The 23,331-nt window shown below is 42.4% G+C and overlaps 2 protein-coding genes across 2 annotated transcripts in view; both read left to right on the forward strand.

The window, feature by feature from the left end:
• LOC117948630 overlaps positions 1-10,339 on the forward strand; it is a 14,835-nt gene extending 4,496 nt beyond the window's left edge. The window contains exon 3 of the mRNA XM_034878393.1: positions 10,328-10,339. The gene's annotated coding sequence lies outside the window, so the exon portion shown is untranslated. The remainder of the gene's footprint in view (positions 1-10,327) is intronic.
• si:ch73-62b13.1 (uncharacterized protein LOC100002270 homolog) lies at positions 9,712-16,006 on the forward strand. The gene is made up of 3 exons (XM_034878411.1): positions 9,712-10,072; positions 13,329-13,502; positions 14,367-16,006. The coding sequence occupies exons 2-3, from the start codon at positions 13,364-13,366 to the stop codon at positions 15,494-15,496; spliced, it is 1,269 nt and encodes a 422-aa protein (XP_034734302.1). The 5' UTR covers positions 9,712-10,072; positions 13,329-13,363; the 3' UTR covers positions 15,497-16,006.
• The last annotated feature ends 7,325 nt before the right edge of the window (positions 16,007-23,331 follow it).

Genomic DNA, 23,331 nt, shown 5'->3' on the forward strand with positions numbered 1-23,331 from the left:
CATATATATATACATATATACATACATATACATATATATATATACATATATACATACATACATATATATATATATATACATATATATATATATGTACACAAATATATTGGGTTAATAGGTGAGCTTTAGTGCAGTTTTGCTACATTAATTTTGAAATGCAGGGTTCAAATAACAGTCTGCCCTCTTGCATACCAAAAATGCAACGAGTGAAGCTGCAGCAATATTGATGAGGCTAATTTTGCTGATAATTCTTGCAAAATGTGACGCACAAAACCACTTTAATGTTGCCTTATGATGCAAAGTGGCGCTGGTGTGTTCTTGAACTTTCCATCTTCCGACACAATCTGGAGATGTTATGTTTTGAGCAATATTTTCAGCTGCAAGATTCAGTTACTCCCACGCACTTAACCTTTTGAAGCCCTGATAAATATTTATGTTCCACAACACTGCCAATACATTCAAAGAACAAATGTGGTTTCTTTGAGGAAATATTTGCTCAGCTGGTATATATACAGTATAAATCACTAAATCTAATTCCATCGTCGTTCTTAATTTCATTCTGGGCCAATATATGAAACTGCAGCTGCGGCTGTGAACAGGTGGGCAGAAACCCCTAAACCAATTGTTTTCATTTTTATTATTTTATTATATGTGTTGTTTCTATAAAAGAGATATAAAATAGAAGGAGTCTCTGTCTGTCTGTTTGTTTGTCCATCGATTGCCTTGACAACCATTCATTGCTCGCTACAGTACAACATCAGATGAAGAAGGAGAGACCTGAGAGGTTAAATTGAAGCAGAACCCAAACAACAGCAGGATATAGTCGGGTCCTAAATAGCTAGCTGTCAGCAAATGAGGTGTATACTCTATGTCATGGGTCTTCAACAGGGGGTCCGCGACCCCTAGGGGGTCCGCGGAGGTACTGCATGGGGGTCGCGAAAGTTTTGGTTGATTAGACTTTTTTTTAAATTCCCCCCCACCCAACTGCAATTTTTTCCACTAATTGAAATGTCTTTAAATACACATTAACATGAATTCAACACACTGTAGTAAACAGATAAATGGAGGCAGAAGATGTCTTTCAGTCATCAATGCACACATTCAGCGACACACAGGAGCTCTTTCAAGCTGGGCACCGTTTCATTCACAACACCTGTCCCATCAACGAGGAATCACAATCAGAAATACGTTAATAATCCCAGGGCGAAATTACTTTCGTTACATTACTCCATATGTAATAGAGTGTATTACATATGGAGTAATGTAACGAAAATATTGAATGCACAATAACAAGGTACATTTACACATGGCACTATAGGACCAGTTTGATATAACACAATTTTATACAATATATATAATTAGGGGGTCCCCGCTCCATCTCGCCATCAGTTTGGGGGTCCTTGGCCTGGAAAACGTTGAAGACCCCTGCTCTATGTCGTGGCAGGGGTATTGGTCAGGATTCGAGGAAGGGCAGTTTTCCAGAAAGCTGCAAGCAGCAATACCGGAGGCCAAGCAATCGCAATGTTGCCGTTCTTTGGAAACCTTTTCTTAGTCTACCTGTTCTGAGCTCCCTGCAGACATTATCTCCCATTTTATGGGTGCCATATTTAGAGACTTGAGCCATGAATGACACACAATACCTTTGAGTTAGAAGAGTAACAGCACCCTCTCCGGGAATTTCAAGTCCAAATGTGATGGGAATTTATGCTGTCTACTTTGTATTGGTAGTGAAATAGTAGTTTTGTTAGTGTTATTTTATTTTTATAAAAGATTTTTATCCAGGCAATGTCATTTTACTTTATTTTTTGCTTTTGTTTTAGTTTTCATTTAGTTTCAGAAAAAGAATCAGCTTTATTTGCCAGGTATGAGGACACATATAAGTTTTTCAATGCTCACAATAAGCTTACACATACCCCCCAAAAAAGCTAACCTATACACACTAATAAATACACACTCTAAACAGAAACAATATAGATGCAATAGTGCAATAAGTGCAATGTAAATTGGGATAGTTATTATTTTTAAATGTGGTGCTGAGACAAATCAGTTTTCTTCAAATGTTTTTCACTGTCTACTTTTGTTTCAGTTTTAGTTTATTATAATAATCCTGCTTCCCACAGGGTCATGCTTTGTTTTCAAAATAACAGAAAACCAGCCAGATTTGATGTCAAAGTGTAGCTGACTACTTGATACACAATCTTGTGTTCCCTACTTGCAAAGCCCAGACGAATCAGATAGGCCTAAGTGAAAGAGATGGAAACAGGAGTGAGCGAGTGTCTTCCATATTTGCCAGTTTGCTTTCCGTACTCCCCTTTACATGCTTGATTGATGGAGACGCAGATGTGGAAGAGGAGCAGCTGCTCGCTGTTCTCAGGTGTAATTAAGAAAGGGCTTGGTCACACAGAAAGATCCCCAGGAGGCCCGACAGAGTGCCGAGGAATCAGCACGGCTCAGAGAACAGCAAGATCCAGCAGCGGGCTTCCTTCGGTTTGTTGCAGTCAGACACTTGAAAATGATGGGCTTAATTGTCAGGGCATCTCTTAGACCATCTGTGTGCGCGTGGGAATGCGTGTTATAACTGCATGCTGTCTGTGACAGCACGTGTGTTTGAGTGTTATGTAACTTTTTGATAATAATGAACGTCCGTTACATGCAAGCCGTTGCCAAATGAGTTGCTACACAGCTTATTTGGGGTGGCATTAGCTCAGTCCGTGAGGACTTGGGTATGGAACCGGAGGGTCGTCGGTTCAAGTCCCCCAAAGGCCCAGTAGTAAGCAGTGTGTATCGGTAGCTGGAGAGATGCCACTTTGGTCCAGCACTGCTTGGTCCTGGGCAAGCTGGCGGCCCACCCACTCTGACATCTCTCCATTTGTGCATGTATAGGTCCTGAGCATGTGTGTATTTCAGTCCTGAACGGTGTAGTGATTACTAACAGAGTGTCAAGTGTAATATCTCCACTAGGGATCAATAAAGTATAAATTATTATTAAATTCAGAATATCAGATCCACTCAACTCTCTCTGAATATCTCAGTATGGCTTCGTTCAGAAGATTGAGTCATCTGGTGACTTTCCCACGCAGAAACTCGAGGGAGGGAAGATGTCTTTTTAACACTCTTGGTCCTCCTTTGCTACCGTGGCTACTAGTAACTGCGTAGAGGGGGTGGAGAGGCATGGAAGACTTGTATCATGTGGACGCGCCATGTCATGTGTAACCTGACACAAGCCCCCTGTGTTTTAATTGGGCTCGTACAACTTCTGCAGAACAAACCAAGACATGTCACGAGACTCCAAATGTATAGAATATCGTGAGTTCCTCACACACACTAGTCCATTATTCACACCGATCAAAATCACATGTTAACATGATCCCTGCTCGGCTCCCTCCCAGGGCAGCTCTAGCTGTCAGATCAGGGGGCCATGTTCTGTAGAATCAGCACGTCTGCTCGGCGTTCTCTGGTGGCTGCCGGGCTGAGCCTGCTGAGGCCCGGTCTGCTGCAATTTGCCAGGCCCATTACTCCCACAAATGTGATGGCTGTGAGCCCTGCGAGTGTGAAACAGTTGGTGGGATGGAGAGCAAAAGAAGAGCAAAGAGAGATAGAGAGAGAGAGAGAGAGAGAGAGAGAGAGAGCGAAAGCAGGGTACCTTGATATTGCAGCTATCCAGCCACTAGGTCTGAGAGTGTGTGATGCATTGTGCTAATAGCACCAATTATGCACCAGAGAGCACTGCATACGGGCTGGTTTCACAGCAAAAGAGCTTTGGGGAATAACGGTTGCAGAGGGAGGTCTTTGGGTCTAAAAAAATAAATAATAATATGATGTTAGAGGCAGAAGGGAGACATGCCAACTGGGGCTTTTTTTTCCTAATGCACACTACCCAGACATGGGGAGGTGTCTGGTTTGGATCGCAGCCACGCAGGAATTTATGTCTGTTATTTTCAGAGGGGCAATCCAAGCGAGACCAGGACCGAGCAAACGCCCTCAATAAAACTGACTTTCCTGCAGAAGTCTCAAAGGCTTCCAGTAGATTTGATTCAAAGTCTATAACTTAGGAGCTAGTGGTCGTGGGGCTGAGATGCTGTGAGAAACGCTCTCTGTCAAATTGTAAAACTTCAACTCCCCAGCGTGAGGAAACTGTTGGAGAGCAGAAGGTGCATCACAAGTAGCCTAAGCATTCTGGTTCTGTGATTCCTGTGATTGTACTCTTTTCGTGATGCTTACAAGGTCAAATTAGTTTATCTACCTCCTCATGCATTGGTGTAAGGCATCATAAGGGAAATTTGATTTGAGTCTTCTTGCAAGCAAAAAGAGCTACTTGTAATTGGCTCCGCTGGCATATAAGATGTAAAAGAGTTGTGTATAAATGCCTTGATAGGTGCCAGGAGAAAACTTTAAAGCAAGAAAAAAGTTTTAATATCATTACTTGGCGTTGAGCTACCCGCACGCATGCAGACAATAATTACAAGTCTTTGCTCAGATGCAGAACTTTGTTTTTGTGCACAGCAGGGATCAACAACACAACAGCAGAGCCGACTTGCTCGCTCATGTGCAGATGAAATAATAAAAATTGGGAGATCTTGGCAGACAGCGGAGTGAAAATGAGACCATCTATATTCAAGAGATCTTTCGTTGAAAAACAATCACGCAGACGTGCATTGTGAAGGCAAGCCAGCACAACCACACCTTAGATGCACAGATGGTGTGTGTAAACTGTCTCGTTCCCCCTCCTGCTCTTCCTTTCCTCCTCTCTGCTGTGATCTCTCTCTCTCTCCCTCTCTCTCTCTCTCTCATCCCTCATGTCCCACGTTCTTCCTTCCTCTCATCATCCCATGTGTCACTCACCGGATTTCTCTCACTCTGCCGGCAGCAAAGCACATCTGCAACCCTTTCCCGCCTAAATTTAATAAATGAAGCCTTTCGAAACTGGCAAGCAAGGTGGGAACCACGGCTGGGTAAATGTTAGCTGAAAACCTTAATTTATAAAAGATGGTCCAACTCTTTTGAGGATTAGGAGTTTTCATAGAAAACAGCCAGTGATGGGATTGTCTACGCGTGGACCAATTTCTGCCAGATGATGCTTTTCTCCCTATATGACTTACTCCCAGTCAGGAGTTCTGCGGTCTTAAGGATAATAAGCAGTCAAACAGACGCCAAACCTGATTGGGGGGGTCAGCAACATTGAATCCAACCATGACCTCCCATTAAGTCAAGAAATACGAGGCACAACCAAACAAATGGGGGAGGGGGGAATCCAGATAAAAAACATTGGGTTTCTCACAGCTTGAGAGCAGAAATTATATAAAAGAAAATACCCTACTTTGTACTATACATTGTATTTACTTCATTTCTTCATTATCTAGATTGTATTTTTCTGTTTATTTATAAACTTTATATTTATCACTCTACATGCTCTGCACACCTTATTTATTTCCATTCATGTAACCAATATCTTGCCTTTTCTATGGTGTTTTTAATTATTTCTGTAATGCAGTTTTTAAGCTGTGAACTTTGAATGTAATTTTGTACTACAGTGTATGACAATAAAGACACCTTAAATCTAAATTTTTTTTAAATAGTCTGACATTGGACACATATTCCCTGTTTCCAGTCTTTGTTCTGCTGGCTAAAGCCATATATTTACCATGGTATCAAACTGCTCTTCTAAGAAAGAAAATAAGCGCCTTTCAAAAGTGCCAAGCTCTTCATTTGAATTGAATAATTGTGCCTGCATGGTGTTATTACTGCCCAAGCCACAATAACTCTGGAGAAGTTATCAGATGTTGCTGGTGCAATCGCAGTAAAAAGCAGAGAAAGTGTGCCCTGTGCTTGTCGTTTGCTGAATTAAATTTAGCTGTCTCTGCTGGCACACTAGTGGGTGAAATGAGATTTCTTTTCACCTGCTTATTGCACTTATGGCAAGGGAGGGCTGAATAATTTTTTTTTTCACCCCTTCAAGTGAGATGGAGTTAGAAACACTAGCTTTCCCCAGGCAAAAATTCCTGCTTCAGCGCTGCTTTGCCTTGGAATGAACTGACTGACAGATAATCTGACTGACGGATCGCTTCTTTAAAAGAAAGTGGAAGGTGCAGAAGTTGCCAGGCAAGCCCAGATATAGAAAAACAGTCAGTGAGATGAAGCAACAAGGTTATCCCGAACAGCAGAGAGATTTCAGCTGAGCATTTCCATCCACTTTATGATGAAAGACTGCTGTGATGTTAAACATCAGATATGGGGTGGATCACAGAGATATTGGGAGTATAGATTGGTGAGACGTTTGAGTGCTTTGGAAAAGAAAAAAATGAAAGGCGCTCCAAATCTCTAACGATTTTGTGTTCTTTGCATGTGTGCGTGGTGAGACGGAAGTGTGGGTATAGCTAAACAGGGAGGCCCGTGGAGGATTCAGTTTTTCGCTTACAGAAAATTCCACTCCTTCTTATTGCCTGTTTCAAATCTTACCGAGAAGTTGTGGAGGCGTCTGGCTGCTGGGAGACGGGGAATCAAGGCTGCTGGCAGGCAGAGCGAGGGATCAGCACACTCAGAGGTGCAGAGGAGAGGAACCTCTTGTACCACTCACTGGGCATTCTGAGCAGCTTGTCGTCCTTTGTGAGTGCTTGTACAGGAAGAGATTTGCCACCTTTGCCTCAGCCCTTTATGACCAGAAAACGCCTGTTTGGTGTACAGTTAGGACTTCCTCCCCCTCTAGTTCCCCTTTCTGAGACATTTTCTTCCTGTCTTTGTTGTGTTGAAATAACTTACACTTGCTGAAAGGTATGAACACAGGTTATGAAGGCAGAACATTTGGAGCAATTAATCACCCACTGATAGAAGGTTTAAGGCCTGGATCATCCAACAGTAGACATGATACTACAAGTGAGAACTGAGATGAAGCCACAGCGGCAACATTATTTCACCAATCTATCTGCCAATCACAGTAAAGACACACTTTCGCCAGCGTGACACTGCCACAGCAGGAGATAAATCTGATAGAGCGCAAACAGAACCGACCCCCATTTCCAGGAGTAATGAAGCTGTCACAGGCTAAAGTCTGACCCCAAAGTGACCCCCCCCCCCGCCCAATGATATGGCACCCGTCTCTTCACACCACGGAGTGAGCAGCAAAGTGAGGAGTGGGCCACACATCTGATGATAACAGTCATCCTCACTGGAAAGAGGAAAAATAGAGGTCATTTTGCCAGTGTAATATAATGGGAGGTGCGTGTGTTTGTGTGTGTGTTTGTGTGTGTGTGTGTGTGTGTGTGTGTGTTTGTTGTGAGAAACCCTGCAGAGAGCATCACAGTGACAGAGAAGGATAATTGACACTCATGGTGGGGAGTGGTTGTTGATGCCTGGTTGGAGCCAATGGAACCTGCCTCCAGGAAATTTACATCTCGGGTTGCTCTGCACCTACAAACAAGGGCGCCATATGGGGGGGGGGGGTTAGTTTAGACAATTACAAGGGCCCATGACTGGTCGGGGCCCTTAAAAATAGGTAAAAACTCACGTAAAATTATTAAACCATCATCATTCAGTGTATATATTTTTTGTTAAATATTCCCATTGACCAAAAGTAACCATCCATATTGACCGACCACCCCCCTGTATCTGCATGAAATGGTTTGGTCCTGCCTTTGCGCACTCAGTGACGATGTTTAGTTCAAGGGGGCGAGCCTCTCCGCTAAGCATAGCTTCTATGGGGCCATTTTGATGCTAACCTGCCAATAGCATTCCATTGACTCCCATTCATTTTGCCGCCACTTTGACAGCAAATAACTTTACATCTGAAGCGTTTAAAGACTCTATTTGTGCATTGTTTATTTCTAAAGAAACACAACAATGTATAAAAGTCTCCATTATCTTGTAGCTCATGCTATGGCTCTGTAGCAGACATTTTTGTTAAAATAGGCTAAAACGACCTACTGTCGCACTGTAGAGGAATCACCGTATTCTCAGGAGAAGCTCGCTGGCAGTTTGGACTTCCATTAGCTGTTTAGGTTTAATAACTAATGTGAACTACAATGATAGTAAGCAATAATTTGCCTGTGCCTATGTTATCTCCTAACATATACCTACCTCTCTGTCTCTGCTGATTGACAATGATTGAGATTTCTCTTGCACAGCTACCAGAAGACTTACAACTTTCAGACTGGTTGCCCAAGTCACATCTACGTCATCAAGCTCAGTTGGAGGCTGCACAGTATCGCTCAGCACTCATCGGAAAAGAGCTTCTAATATCCTTCACTGGTCTCTGTCCAGAACAACAGGATTTGTTGGTCCATTTCTTTAACCCTTGTGTTGTCTTCCCGTCCCGTTTTTTTTTAAGCACTCTTATCGCTTTTTCCAACATTTTTGACACTTTTAAGCTATGTGGGTGCTTTATTGTTGTTGTTTTTTATTTTATTTAGTTATTTGATATTTCTAATGTTGACATTTTTTTAACAGGTCAGATTTGACCCAAAGCCAACATGAGGGCTACTGTCTAGTTGCAGTCGGTAGATGGCCAGAACAAGTGACGTAAAATCAAAATCTGGTTTTCAAAAAAGAAAAGAGAGATAAAAGATAGAGGAAAGACAAAGGAAAGGGTGTCAACTGTAACCAAGTTTTTCACCAAGAAAGGTGGGTAGCCTATAGTGTGTGAGTGGTATTAACCTGTTGGCTTAATGTCCATAGGGAAATAGGCTAGCTACAGGCTAGTGTTAGCCTCAATTTAAACACCATTTAGCAAGATATTTATATTAAATCATTGTCCTGCCCCATTTTAGCAGACTTAACAATAGATGAGTCACCAGAACCCCAGTCAACCCAGTCGACAAACTCCCCCCCCCCCCCCCCCCCCCCCCCCCCCCCCCCCCGTGCCGCTCCCTGTCCCAGTAAAGAAGGTGAACATTGGGTTCAATGACATGCCAGTCAGAATCATTGCAGGGAGTCTATGTGGATTTCTCTGTCTCTCTTTCTCTGTTTACCATAATCAAAAAAAGGAAATTAAATATGTCTAATGACAGAAAAAAAACTATCTGTTTTGTAGCACTAGAATAACCCGGACGTCCAAATTCCATTTTACATGTCCTCTTTATTTTGTTGTTGGCATATATGCACCTAAGTTGTATGATGTACAAATCACCAGCAGTAAATACTGTGCTAGTACTAGTATTGAGTAGTACTAGCAGAAAACAGTTGCAAGCCTTCGCTGTCAATAATGGCTGTGAAATCCACAGTTATGTACATTAGATTTCACAGTAACACTACTGTATATGATTTTTACAGTAGAACGCTGTAAAGTTACATCACAACCTTGTCGACATGACAAAATCACAGTAGCCTAAGTTTTACAGTTAAAATCACAGAAGTCTATTTATTACAGTTGAAATCACAAAATAGCCCTGGTACTGTAAATAGTAAAGTTAACTACTGTATTTTTACTTTTTTTAACTTGTGTTGTGTTTAATTGTTTTGTATTTTACAGTGAATACATTAAATACTGTATATAGAAGTTACCTTTATTGTAAAAATAATTCACAGTAACTTTCTGGCCAATTGTTGCCAGTAAGTTACTGTACATTTGTTACAGTGTTTAATTAGAGTTATGTAAAGCTTTTGATGGCACGGTTAGGTAACAGCACAGAGGGGGCCCAATTTCCTGTTGGTGCCCCTGCCAACAAACAAATTACATTATCATGGCAACAGAAGCAGGGTCGCAATTTAGTTGAACTTGAGTTATATCCCACTATGTTGGTTCTATTTCCTGCCTGGTAAGATCACACGCATTTCTAAGACGCAGTGAAACGTACCCTACGGCATCAAAGCGTAATGCACGGCGAGGCAATCTTGCATCCAATCTAGAGACTGAGCTCCAGTAGCCTGTGTGGTCTCCGGAGGGGAGACACATGCCTCCTCGCGCAGCCTCTCAATCCATGGCGCATCTCCAGCTCTGAATCCACTTCGGCTCTGGACACGCCGGCAGCAGCGCTCAATCCAAACACACACACACACACACACACACAAACACACTTCCCATTTTACAGGTGCAGCGCAGAGGACTAGACCGGCCGAAGAAATCGGATCGAGTGCGTTGATGGTAAGGTTTTTCTTTTTCTTCAGCTGTTTTTACGCATTTTACGCGCAGCGAGCAGCAGCCGAACTGTTACCTAACAAACAAGATATGCTGTAATCCGACAGAGAGTAGCATATCACGTTAATGAGGATAAGAAGATCAGTTAATTATATCTCCACACAGCCTCCGTTACTCAAGAGTGAGTTTACTGAAGTCTCCACATGGGCTCACATGGGTAGTGATATTAATTTATAAATCATTATTTATAAAATAATTCAGTTTTTTTAAAGTGTTAACCCAATGTGCTCTAAATTGACTTTATGTTGGTATCGATTACTGAAAATGTTTTTTTTAAGGTTTCCAGATGCAAGTGGATGCTCTTCACAAATCTTACTGCTACTGAAACTTGAACTAGCCTACAGTAACGTTGTGAGTTTAGAAGTTGCAGGTGTCTAATCCATCTATTTTGTCCTGTATTACACTCAACTTAAAAGAAATGCAGTTGTATTTAATACCTAAAAAACACAGTTTCTTTGTGTTCAGTTCTTGTTTGTGCTGTTTGTAAAAAAGAAGAAGTGTTGACATTTTGCTTAATTCTACCTCCCTGTTTATAGTGTAGTGCCTTCACTCAGTGTGTGTGTGAGTGTGTGTGTGTGCTGTAAGAATTCTGTAGGACAAGATTCATCTTCTCTCCCTATCACAGAAAGCTCCTCCGTAGCCCGGGGACAGATGCAGCTCATCTGCACGCCACAGCAGCTCGGCTCTGCTCTCCGCCTGTGGCACTCTTAGTGTAGGTTGTGTGTGTGTGTGTGTGTGTGTGTGTGTGTGTGTGTGTGGTGTTGGAGTGAGAGAGAAGGAGAAGGGGAAAAGGTGGATAGATAGAGGGGAGAAAAGAGCGAGACAGACAAACTGTAAGCTAGAAGCTCCTGCTGCTACTGTTGCTCAACTCTCTTTGTTTCTCAGGATTGATCACCAGGCTTTGCCAATACATCGCCTCACTCAGAGGATCTGTGAACACACCAAGGTGCCTTAATAGAAAAATCTTTGGCACCGTCACATCCCTCAATCACTCACACCCCAAATCCCTCATTCCCACCCTCATCACCTACTTCTAACCTCATTTGTTGCCTTTATTTTCCACAGAGACACCTGCCTTCCCTGCGCCATGCAGTCCAATACTTTCGCAGCTGCTAGCTTTGTTATCTCAGCAGCAGCAACGCCTGAATTTACAACTCAAACCTGCCAGAGGGGCGTGCACCGCACCTTGTTATCTTTGGTTGATTATTTCCCCTAGGCTTTTATCCCCTGTAAGCATTGTCGTTGTTTGAGGGATACAAAAGCTAAACTGTCTGAAGCTTGCAGTCCTCTTCCAGTTGTTGACAGAGTGTCTATTATTCCTGGTGTGAGTCCTGGTGGTGGTGGTGGTGGTGGTGGGGGGGGGGGGGGGGGGGGGGGGGGGGGGGGGGGGGGGGGGGGGGGGGGGGGGGGGGGGGGGGTTATAAGCCAGGGGGAAAGGAGGACTTGCAAATCAAATTGCTTTAATCCATTGAAGCATCTGTCCTCATTCACCAGAGGGCAGCAGGGCGTGTAGCGAAGGAGGCTCTGAGCTCTGATCACGACTGGAAAGGACAACCAAACCTGTCATTGAGGAATCAAATCATGTGCCTTGGTCAGCCTTGGTCAGCCCCCCCCCCCCTCCCTCCCCCATGATAAGCTTGGTCAAAGCTTATCATTATCTGCAGTAATTCATGCTTCCATTTCGCTACTTTTTTCATCCATTTCTCCTGTCCTTCAGCAAAGGCACAAACAGGCTGAGCAGTTTTAAAGTTGTTCTAAAAAAACGGTGGCCTAGCAAGTCCCCGTTTCTGTCATTTTGTCTGCAGCTCACAAAAGTTTCTCCCCCTGATGGATTCATTCTGTGATTGCTGTTTTTAGCCGCATTCAAACAGAATGGCTCATGATGTCATCTTGATTTCTTTCCCCTCACCCACAGAGTAGATGTCTTTGGTTTTGCGTTGTTTGTGATTAATGGAACATCAAAAGCCGATCTGAACTCAGTGGGATACATTCCTGAGGACATGAGTCTTCCAGGGACACATAAACATAATTAATGAAAAAGAGGGAGACTGGAGAGAGACATATTGACAGAAACAGGGTGAGAAAGCAAGATATTTCTTTTTGTCGGTAATATGATGTATATATTTACCTGTGGTTAGGATGATGATTGCCTCAGTGAGTGATGGATACACACGTTGCGCCCAGGGATGTTGTGTGATTACCTACCATCAGTTTGGTAGGGAGGGACAAATGGATGGCAGCACCTTTTTTCCAAATCCATTTGGAAAATCACATCTCCCTTTGCTCTTTCATGCCCAGTGGCGAAAAACTCGGAAGCGTACAAAGGAAACTTCTCCACTCGTCTACGTGAAGACAGCTATATTCATCCGGTTATGTAGCTCTCTGCTGGGCTTAGAGGCTTAATTACCCAGAAGAGAGGAAAGCAAAAATGAAATGCAATTATGCAACTGTGTGCCATCTTGAATAGTGGAGCTATTGTAGATAAGGACATTACTGCTTCCATTTCCCAGTAGAAGTCTGACCTTTGAGTCATGTTTTTCTGCCGAAGAAATCTTGGGATCTTTACTGTGATAAAAGCGCTAAAAGGTGATGTCTGTTTGCTCTGCTCAGAGAGAGAGAGAAAGAGAGCAACCTCATTTTTTTTTAAGAAACACAAACGCATGTGCTTTTAAGGAATACTTTGACATTTCGGTAGACATTCTTAATTTCTTTTCCTGATAAAACGAAGCTGCAACCAGTTAGCTTAGCTTAGCATAAAGACTGGAAACAGGGGGAAACAGCAAGTCTGGCACTCTCTGAAGGTAATCAAAATGTCTCCCAGCATGTCCAAAGCTCACAAAGCCTAAAGTTTAAAAACTTTTGTTTTTGTATGGTTAAAAAAAGAGATATAACATTTTATTTTAGTGAGCTTTAAAGGTACGCCTTTGGACCAAGCTAGTCTAGCTGTTTCAACAATCTCCAAGCTAGCTGGCTGAAGTTTTTTTAATGGTATATTTCCCAAAAAGTTAACGTGACATACTTTACCTTCTACTGTTTCAGTGCCCTTGAGCAGGAATCCTAACTGCTCCAGCAAAATCTTCTCATTAGCCATCAGCACAGGGCTGCAGGCGTAAAGAAGTGTGAGCTGTACATGTATGCGCCTGAGAAAAAGCACCAAAATGAAATCTCATTTTGTGTGTCTCTGTCTCCCCGGTGGCTTCAGCGTGAAGGATGTAGAGCCAGAGGGAGGGGGGCAGGATGGAGTGCTCCTGGAAGACGGTGCTGCTGCTGGTGTGTGCGTCTCTTGGGGTCCAGTACACGGCCATCCGGACCCTGAGGGACTCTCTGTCCGGGCCCTGTCAGGGAACCTACCGCTGCCAGACCAGACACCACAGAGGTAAAGCCAGTAAAAACTGGCCCACGTACAGTATTTGTCCTGCCTCGCGACAGAAGAGCATAATGTGTTTTTTGCATATAGATATATGTTTATATTAAGCCAATTGCAAAAATGACAAAAATAACCTAAATTGTATTAATACAAACGTGTGTAGACCCTTACATGTAATACACAGAAACACACACAAAGTGTAATATTAGTACTATTTCAGCAGAAAGTCTCATGCAAAGAGTTTTATTAAAGAAGGAGCCAGCATCAAAAATGTGATTGAGGAAAAGGAAAAGGAAAACGGAAAGTGCATCATTAAATGAGGGAATTCCCAACAAGCGGAGAGGATAGAGGAATGAAATATGTGTAATTCATTTTACAATTATCCTCCAATTTATCTCCATTAATCCCCTCTCATAGCGCAGCTGTAGCTCGCCGGTGCCGAACTCCTGTGTACGACAGTAACATCCCCTTTGCAATCAAGTCCTCATCAGCAGTAATTACACGTTAGCTATTGGCGCTATATTTAGAGATCCGCCATTTCATAAACCCCCTCAGTAACCACCGGCAGACAAGCAACATACTCAGGCATGTTTACTCTCTAAATTATTCAAGCTTTATTGGCTTGGTTCAGTAGTTTACTTTCTTCTGAGCTGAAGTTATGATGAAAACCAACTCATTTTCACGTTTATGAGTGGAAGCAACTGTTCTGAAGTAAGTGAAATAACTCTTCTTATACCAGAACTTGAATCTAGGTCAAACGGGTTAAACAGGTTATGTAATGTGTTATTTCACAGAAAACACAATACAATATCAGTATCACATAATATGAGTTGGACATGTAAACGACGTGGCTTTGTTGTTTCTTGCCTCAAGACTCCAGATGGAGAGCCTTGTGTGATGACGGTTGGATGCCAGTTGAGTCGCCTCGGAAGCACATCCTGCTGTTTGCCACCACGCGCAGTGGCTCCTCCTTCACCGGGCAGCTCCTGAACCAGCACCCAGGGATCTTCTATGTGTTTGAACCTCTCTACCATGTCCAACAGGCCTTCACCAACTCCAGCAGCAGGTTGCGTCGCACCCTGGACCGCCGGGCCCTACTGGGAGCGTACAGGGACCTCCTCCTCAATTTGTACACCTGTGATCTTCACTTCATGGAGAACTACATCCGCCCGGAGCCCCAGGACCATGTCACAAGCTCCTACTTCCGCCGAAGCTCCAGCCACGCGCTCTGTTCCCCTCCCGTGTGCTCGGAAGGACAGGATATAGCGGCCTCTGATCTGCCGGATGAAACGTGGTGTCCTAAGAAGTGCAGGGCCCTAAACCTTACTCTAGCCTCCATGTCATGTTTGTCAAGGGAACACGTAGCCATTAAAACTGTGCGGGTCCCTGAGGTGGGAGACCTGCGCACCTTGACAGAAGATCCCCGCCTGGACCTGAAGATCATCCACCTCGTGAGAGACCCCAGAGCCATCCTCGCCTCACGCATTATGGCGTTTTCAGATCAATTCCGCGCTTGGAAAATATGGAACGCAACCGGGCGGCAGCCTCGATACGTGGACCTGACGCAGATCACCAGCACCTGCAAGGACATGACTGCCTCTGCAGAAACAGGCCTGCAAAGACCGGCATGGCTGCGTGGACGCTACCTTCTTGTGCGGTATGAGGACCTGTCGTTCAACCCAAAGGACAAAGCCACTGAGATCTACAGGTTTGTAGGGCTGAAGATGGAGGACAGGGTGCGGATGTGGATTGCAAAGAACACCAACAGTAACGTGGTGTCTCCGTCAGAGTGGAACTACAGGTACTCCACTACCAGAGACTCCAGGGCAACCGCAGAGAGCTGGAGGCTTCGTCTGGGCTTTGACATCGTGAGGACCGTGCAGATCCTGTGCAACGACACTCTGGCTCTGCTGGGATACAAGCAGGTTCACTCTGCAGCTGAACTCAGAAACTTGTCTCACAGTTTAGTGGAACACAGGACCTTTCAACCAGTCACGTGGTAGAAAAAACGTTACTCACGTTATTTATTTACTTATTTATTTATTTCAGTTGACTTTCCTCTTTGTCAGGATGCTGATAACATGAATGTAATTTATCTTATTTCAGTAATGCCTAAACTAAAATCACCTTGTATGGTTTAGTTAAAGAAATTAAAAGTGCCAAATGTCAAGAGTGTGTGATGCTGGAAAAAGTATTAATCCAGAATTAAGTCCATCATAGCTGTATTCGTTGATTGAAAACTCTTCTTGAATCCCGATGTGATTAAGTTTTTTTTTTTTTTTTCTAGGATTCAATTTTCTCATAATTGCAGTGTTTAAACAGGGGGAGAAAGACAGTACCAGGTACCATTTTAGAGTAAATCTGACCCTAAGGGACTGTTCAGTATTTTTGGAATGGACCACCGGACAAAAACGGGAGGGTCGTGTCTTCCTATTCTTTGTTGAGGGGAGGGTCATCCAACTTTTTTAGTTTAGGGGAAGGTCCCCCAACTTCTGTATTCGTGAAAACAGCTACATTTTAAAGTGACTTGTTGGTTGCATATGTAGCTCTCTCAGTGGCCCCCCACACCCCCACACCCCACACCCACACCCACCATCACTAGCAGATGGGTCCCTCCCTGTTTAGTCAGCCAGACAATTTGAAAAAAAACATAGTGGACCAGACACAAGCTTTTATTTTGAAAATACACAACTCACAGAGAGCACAAAGCCATACCCCATACCCGAATCAAATATCCTTTCGGTTCCGGTGATTATTTTTGATTAATTGTGCAAACAACAACTTTTTCTGATCATTTGAGAAGGAAGGAGAGCATGGACACTACCAAATTGACAATTTGAGAAATGGAGTTTTGGATAATGTTCAATTTGGGCAGCTTTACCTATGCTAAAATATACAAAGACTGAGGAATCCTGGTACCAAGTCCATAGCAACCAGTTTACGTGTTGAATTTGTCATTCCCAAGTGTGCTTTGTTGAACGGTTCTCAATGTTTTGTTGTTTTATTTCATGTGAATACTGGTTTAGAGGTTTGGAGGTTAGTCATGTATGTCATGTTTGTAAAATAAACACTGACTATCTGTACATCTTTGCCAAGTGCAAACCAGAATAGAAGACATCTATAAATTGTTGGGAAGGGTCATGCATTTTTTCCCCCACTCCTTTTGTTGGATCATAGAAAAATGTATTATTAGGACAGAGAGGGTCAAGTCTTTTTTGACTAAAGACCCCAAAACTCCTCCGGTAGCCCCTTCAATAAAACACAAACAGTCTTTAAATCGAACACACAAGGGAGGGGGATGTAATTAAGAAATTATAGGGCTTGCCTTCTAAGTGTCTCTAATGCATTTTGTAAAAGGATTCAAATGTCACGTTGTAGGAAGAATATCTTCTGCAGCGCACTGAATTCAATGTGAAGATGGCTCTCATAGAACCAAGTTTTTTTTTGTAAATACTGATAAACTGTTGCAATGTGTGCAAATGTGATGTGCTGGATGTGTTGTTTGTCCCTGTAACTATAATGTTATATTTTCTAGACTTTTTAAAATAAATTATTCATATGTAAGTATTTGCCATGCTGCTGAAATCTCAAAACCACATTTGTTTGATGTGTTTTCTGTAACCTTTTCAAATCTGAGACAAAAGGGGAGTCGATTTGTAGTCCTGAAAACAGAGAATGGTACAAAATCCATCGTTTTTTATCTTGAAATCCCTCTGTATGTGTCTTGTCTTTCCGCCAAATTTCAATCATTATGATGTGTCTTTACTAACAAATATGTTTTTGGGCTCAAAAGAACACATGCTGCTCACACTGTGTTTAATTTTGAGTTAACATTGAACCTAAAAAGAATAAAACCAAGATCATTCAGCTGTAACAGCTGTCTGCAGTGGAGTATAGTTGGTGATTAGACAGCTGCAGGTTCTCTGCCAGTTCCACCATTTGAAATTGCTCTTTGTGTCTAAACAGAGAAAGGAAGCGTGCCATCTCCAGACACAGGGCCATTTATTTCCATGTAGAGCTGCTCTCTTGAGATAAATGCTGGAAGTAGTTTCTGAGGAGGAACTCATTGCATGAATTATGGAGGAATCACTGATTGACTGTGATTTTCCTCCTATGGAGGCTGCAATTGTACCCCTGTGGGAGGAATGGGCTTTAATGCTTTTGCTGTTGAAGAAAGCTTCTCCAGAGTGAAGGAAAGTATGCAATTTGAGTGGATTGGTCATGGTGCTCTGTGAGTAGTACTATTAAATCTGAGGCCAAATTGTCCCCTTAATAATGTATTTTTAGACACCTAGTCCTCCCCATACTTCCTGTAGCTTGCCCTATAGCTGCTGACACCAGGGATATCTCACCACAGCCTAAAGAATTGATCTATACATCCAGCTGAGGAGAAACCGGATTTAAAATGCATGGAGAAAAGATTGGCCGTGTTTCTTTGAACTTAATCTGCGAGGCTACACAAACTGGCCATAAAGCAAAGCTTTATGACACCCGGGTGAGATGTGCTTCGTCTGTTTTTCCATCCCCACCCTGACACACAAAGCTGCAATTGGCCTGAGTCAGCCTTCATCTAATTACCCATTTATTTGCACTCAATACCGCCAACCCCTTTCTGTCTCCTTAACTGGGATGACAAATTTAGGTCTTATCAATATGGGTAACAAATGGGAGATGCATGCAAGTATCGGGAAATGTGAAATAGTGCACTTTTAATTTACACCAGTGGTTCCTAACCTGTGTTGTTAGGCCAAATATTTCCAAGTGTCTCCTGGTTGGGAATCACTTTTCTACGCTGTCTAGCTACGTGACAGAGGTGCAGATGTGAGATGCAAGAGGAGCTCACACACATTTCTATAAATTTCCAACTTGTTTTCAGTAATGTTCAGTAATACGTTTTTTATGTTTTTCCTTTTATTTGTGAGTGTAAGCTCCTCTTGCATCAGCTCCTGTTGGGAGTTGAACCGTGGAAGCATCTGGGCGGTGGTGAGCGATTTGCATGTGTGTGGATCACAGAAAGAAGATATTCTTTTTTTTTCACACCAGCATAATAAAGTACAATAGCAGAATAAACTAGCAATTCTGTGGAGGTGGAGTTGTTGTTTTGTTAGCAGGATGAGGAAGAAAATCACCCTCAAGCTGAGAGGTTAAAGCTTGAGTGGGCAAACACCGCTGTACTCTCATCTGCAGTGTGAACGAGGAAAGAAGAGAGTTATCCTGCAGGGAATTACATTAATCACATTAATATAGCAATACATATGGTTTATTAGACACCACATACACATGATTTGTTCTCATTATTTCCTTTTGTAACATGGTGCCCACAATTAAACAGCTGAGAAAGAGCACAATGTTTCCCGTGAATAAAACTCCATCTTGCTATTAAAATTCAAGACTGATTAATATCACAGCTTCATTGCTCACTTTACCGATTTCAGGCCACATGCATCAGGGAGAAGAGACGCGATAAAAAGCAGCTTGCAACAAGGTTTTGATGAGCACCTTCTTGACCTTCCAGCACCGCTGGTGTGTCAGTCGAATAAGCTCTATTACGAAAATCCCCCCCTGCTCTGCCCTGATGCCTGTAAATCTGTAATCAGCAGCCTCAACCATTCGCTGCTCATAATGAGATGTGGGAGCGAAGGAGGTTGTGAGACGTCCTTGGAGTCGCTCCTCCAGCCGCAGGTGTGTCATCCAGGTTCATCATCCCAAGGCCGATTCTTCACGGTCCTTATCTGGGCGGGCAGCCAGAAAGTCGGCAGATGATGAGCTCTCTCCCTGTCACGCTGACACATAACCGCGTGCTTTGATCAAAATCAATGTCATCCCGTGTGCACGTGAGCATACATAAACATGTGTGTACCTGTATGTTCATGCAGTATAGTGGAGATATGGCTACGTTGGGGGACACCCAGCAGCCAACAGGACAGAGGACAATATCTGCCCTTCTGTGTGTGCTACACAAGTTGTAGAAGAAGAAAAAAAGCCTTGTGAGAGAAGAACACACAGCATATTGACAATCCAGGTAAAAGAAGAAACCTATTCCTATTTTGTATCAGACTAACATTAAAGAAAGCTTCTCACAGCACACAGTTTTTATCTATTCTCTCAACCTCTTAAATAATGAGAGAAATTTCTACAATCTTAGTATGTGCAGTGTGTCATATCTGAATTTTATGTATAAAAAACTAAGAAAATTAGAAAATACAATGAGTGCTCGTGACATTTAGAATCCCATTAGCACTGGCACCACCAGTTTACATTTTTCACTCTCCTTACTGGGAGCCAGAGATGTCATTTATGAAGAGATTAAGGACCATTTAAGACAGTACGAACCGACTTTGAGCCACAGTGTCTTTATTACTGGAGCCACTTGGGCACTGAGCAGACATCAGCCACTGTCACACCCATAATTCATATGCTATTATTTTCCCCCATGCACACAGTAGAAATACACACAAACACACACAAGCCCTCCATATGCACCCCTTCTACTCAGCGGTCATCTTCATCTCTCTGTCGCCAATCTGTCTCTTTTTGTAAGTACTGAATTTTTATTTTCATTTCACAAAAGATTCCTCGAGCATGTCTGTGATGCCCTTTGTAGTGAAAGTTGCATTTTTATGACATCTCTCACCAGCATTTGTTTCCAGTGCTTGTTCACTCATAGATCATTTATTTTGTTTTCTACATTTTCCACTGATCTAAATAAGGGGCTTTCATAGCCAACATCAAAAGCTGCGTCTCGGTTAGAACTCCTCAAGGTAAATGCGAGCAGCCCTCCGTCAAACTGCACCGTCAGCATTATCACACACACTGCAGTTTCAAAAGACACCACCAGTGAATCTCAACAAGTGTTTAATTTATAGCGAATAAGCTTCAACAACAGCATAACATTTAAACCACCATATGCTTGTATTATTGGGGTCAGAGTCCTCTCCAAGCTCTCAGTGGGATCTATGGCTTTACACCTTTACAATAATGAAATGCTCAATTTATTTCGTCCTTTATTGCCATATTGGGTGGAAAACACACTTCATTAGGTCATATCATTGTTTCACTGCTGTGATACTGCAAAGGGAAATTATGCATTTTACAATCAATGGTAATGCGCATTAGACATTTCTATGTTAAGAAGCCTCTATGTCGGGGGCTATTTTTAGCTTTTATCATGATGCAAAATAAAGCACTCCTAGGAAGTCTGGCAACAGAGAGACAATGAGTAAGAACACAGCATCACACATGAGACTTCATCTCCACAGTGGGTAAATAATACTGATATTCAAAGTCAGCCTGTTTCCAGTAAAGTCTTTGTGGTGGGAGAAATACTCTGATTTGTTCAGGCCAGCTATTAACAATTACATACAGGGGGACACAATTTTCCAAATTGGGTCCCGCACACACTCCAGCAACACCACCCATCCACCCAAACCCAAACTTTAACTCAAACACCAACCCTGCACGGGCATTTGTTCCATGTTGGAGAAAAAAAAGCATTCGCCGGTTTTACATGTTATCCCTTGGAACCTTTTGTCTTTCTATATCCCTAAATAAACCAAACTGAACCAAAAATAAAGTATAATGTCTCTAATAGCCCTTTCAAAATGTGATGTTCATTTTTATTTATTTATTTTATTTATTCATGTTTTAAGATTATTATTGGGGCATTTTTCCCTTTATTAGATAGTGACACTTGATAGACAGGACAGCTGGGAGAAAGGTGGGGGGTGCATATATATACATATATATATATATATATATATATATATATATATATATACAGTATATTTATGTATGCATTGTTTTAGTTGAAGTTCATAAAACACATTAATTCACATTGTTATACTATTTATTTGTAAAGAATTATCTGATACAAGATGCGGACATTTTTTAAGGGGCCCCAGGATCAAAATGTCAGAAAACACTGATTCAATATTAAGCATTGCAAGTTTTTTACAATTTCGTTTTTTAAATCTAAAAAGTAACTACACCTGTCAGAAAAATAGGATGTGTACAATGGTGCTTTCTAGATTTGTAATGGTGTTAAATTATGAAGTATTATAACATGGAAATAATGCAATACCTCAAAATTGTACTTAGTAGAGTACAGTAGATTCTACTGCTGAATAATAGATAGATAGTTTAAATAAGAAGACATCATTGCTGGCGCTTTAGTTTGGAGCAAAGCGCTGGTTTCTCCAGGCCTCCTCAGGGTGCTCTCATACAGTAGATCAGTCTATTTACTGGCGTTCAATCACACCCCCCTACACCCGGATCCAGGCTCCTTTAAAGGATTTTACCCTAAGGGGGTTTTCCGGAAGCTTTTGGAATACCAGTTCTAATCTCTATCAAGTGAGCAGCGCTCAGATTTTTTGGATGTGGGTATTGGTCTGCTCCCCCTTTTCTCCCTTCCTCACATCCCTCCATTCTCCGCCCACGCACACACACCCACGTTTGGCATGTCTTTCTGTTTTTTCTTCCCTGCTCCACTCTCAGTAGGTGTGAAAGCCCATGGGATTTGTTGTGTTTTTTGTGGTCTTTTTTCTCTTATGGAAGTCTTTTACACAAGGAGGACTAAAGCACAGTATGAGGCGTAGGCTGTAGTATCACAGAGACAGAAGAAGGAAGGTGTGATGACAGCCCTGCAGGCTCAGAATTGGATCACGCGTCATGCTTCACAGCCTCGGCCCGCGAGTTGGGTTTGGACTCAGTTTTTGCAGCCTACTCATCCCAGCTTGCAGCAACTGAAGGTTTTGGGGCGAGTTTGAAACACAGAGACTTGTGCAGTTTCTCCTGGACTTTGTCTGACTGACACACTTTGCATTGAACTGCCCTCTCTCACTGTTTTCGTGTACCTCCACACACACACACACACATAGCTCCCACGGTTCAGATAAAGGTATACCATCACTGTCAGCAGTTTCTCAATCAATTCCCAACTAGCTCTAATTTTCAGACTCATCCATAATTCACCAACAGAGGGCATCGAACAGAGCGGCATCTTGCTGGATTAAAGGCCCAAGTACTGTATCTTTTCCTTTTGATTTCATTTGAATAGATTTCATATTCATTGAAACGGCATATGAGACATCCAATTTCAATATGTGGAAATGCAAAAGGAACAGACAGAAAGGAGTACAGACGGTGGGGAGATGGACCTTGACTACAAACACATTAGCATGGATGGTTGCGAGATGAGGCTGCTTCAGATTTAAGATGACAACATGTCGTTTGCGAACATTGTCCTATTTTCATTATTTTGTAAGGGGCACTCTAGCGACTCAGTATTGCACTTCCAAAGAGTTGGGGGACTTGCAAGAGACAGATGGCCCTTACTTTGGGTTCCTAGTATGGCTCAAGTTTTTAAAATGCTGGACCCTTTGTCTACCTTAACGCAATTCAATGGCATCTTACGTTAAACTTGTTAAATGTCGCAATCTTTTAAGTTCCATTCATCCATTTTACAACACAGGTTTTTCATCAAATATGTGAAGTCTCAACTCCTGATGTAACTTGTGATTTGACAAAGTTCCTCCTGAGGCACAAAAACATTATTCAGCTAATTTCCAAAGATGAGAGACACTCTCCATGATAAGTTCAGTGGCCTTGCCCCTTGTCCTTGGTTTAGCTTAAGCCCAAAGACTAAAAAGAGCCAACCTGGTTCTGTCTAAAGATGACGAACCCCACCTAAAGCTCACTAATCAACATGTTGTATTTAGTATGTTTAATCTGTGTAAGTGGAAAAATGACCCGTTGCGGTTTTATGCGAAGGTTATATTTCAGACTATTTCTCATAGTAACTTGCTGGAGTCTGTGAGGTTGCCTGTGTAGTTTTTACATT

This window comes from Etheostoma cragini, chromosome 8 (genome assembly GCF_013103735.1).
Source record: "Etheostoma cragini isolate CJK2018 chromosome 8, CSU_Ecrag_1.0, whole genome shotgun sequence".
Taxonomy (NCBI): Eukaryota; Metazoa; Chordata; class Actinopteri; order Perciformes; family Percidae; genus Etheostoma; species Etheostoma cragini.

What these genes read in the sequence shown, in the direction of transcription:
- si:ch73-62b13.1 (XM_034878411.1), top strand. Translation starts at nt 13,364, where the DNA reads ATGGAGTGCTCCTGGAAGACGGTGCTGCTGCTGGTGTGTGCGTCTCTT. An exon ending in CCAGACCAGACACCACAGAG is followed by an intron (nt 13,503 to 14,366) that starts GTAAAGCCAGTA and finishes TCTTGCCTCAAG; the next exon opens with ACTCCAGATGGAGAGCCTTG.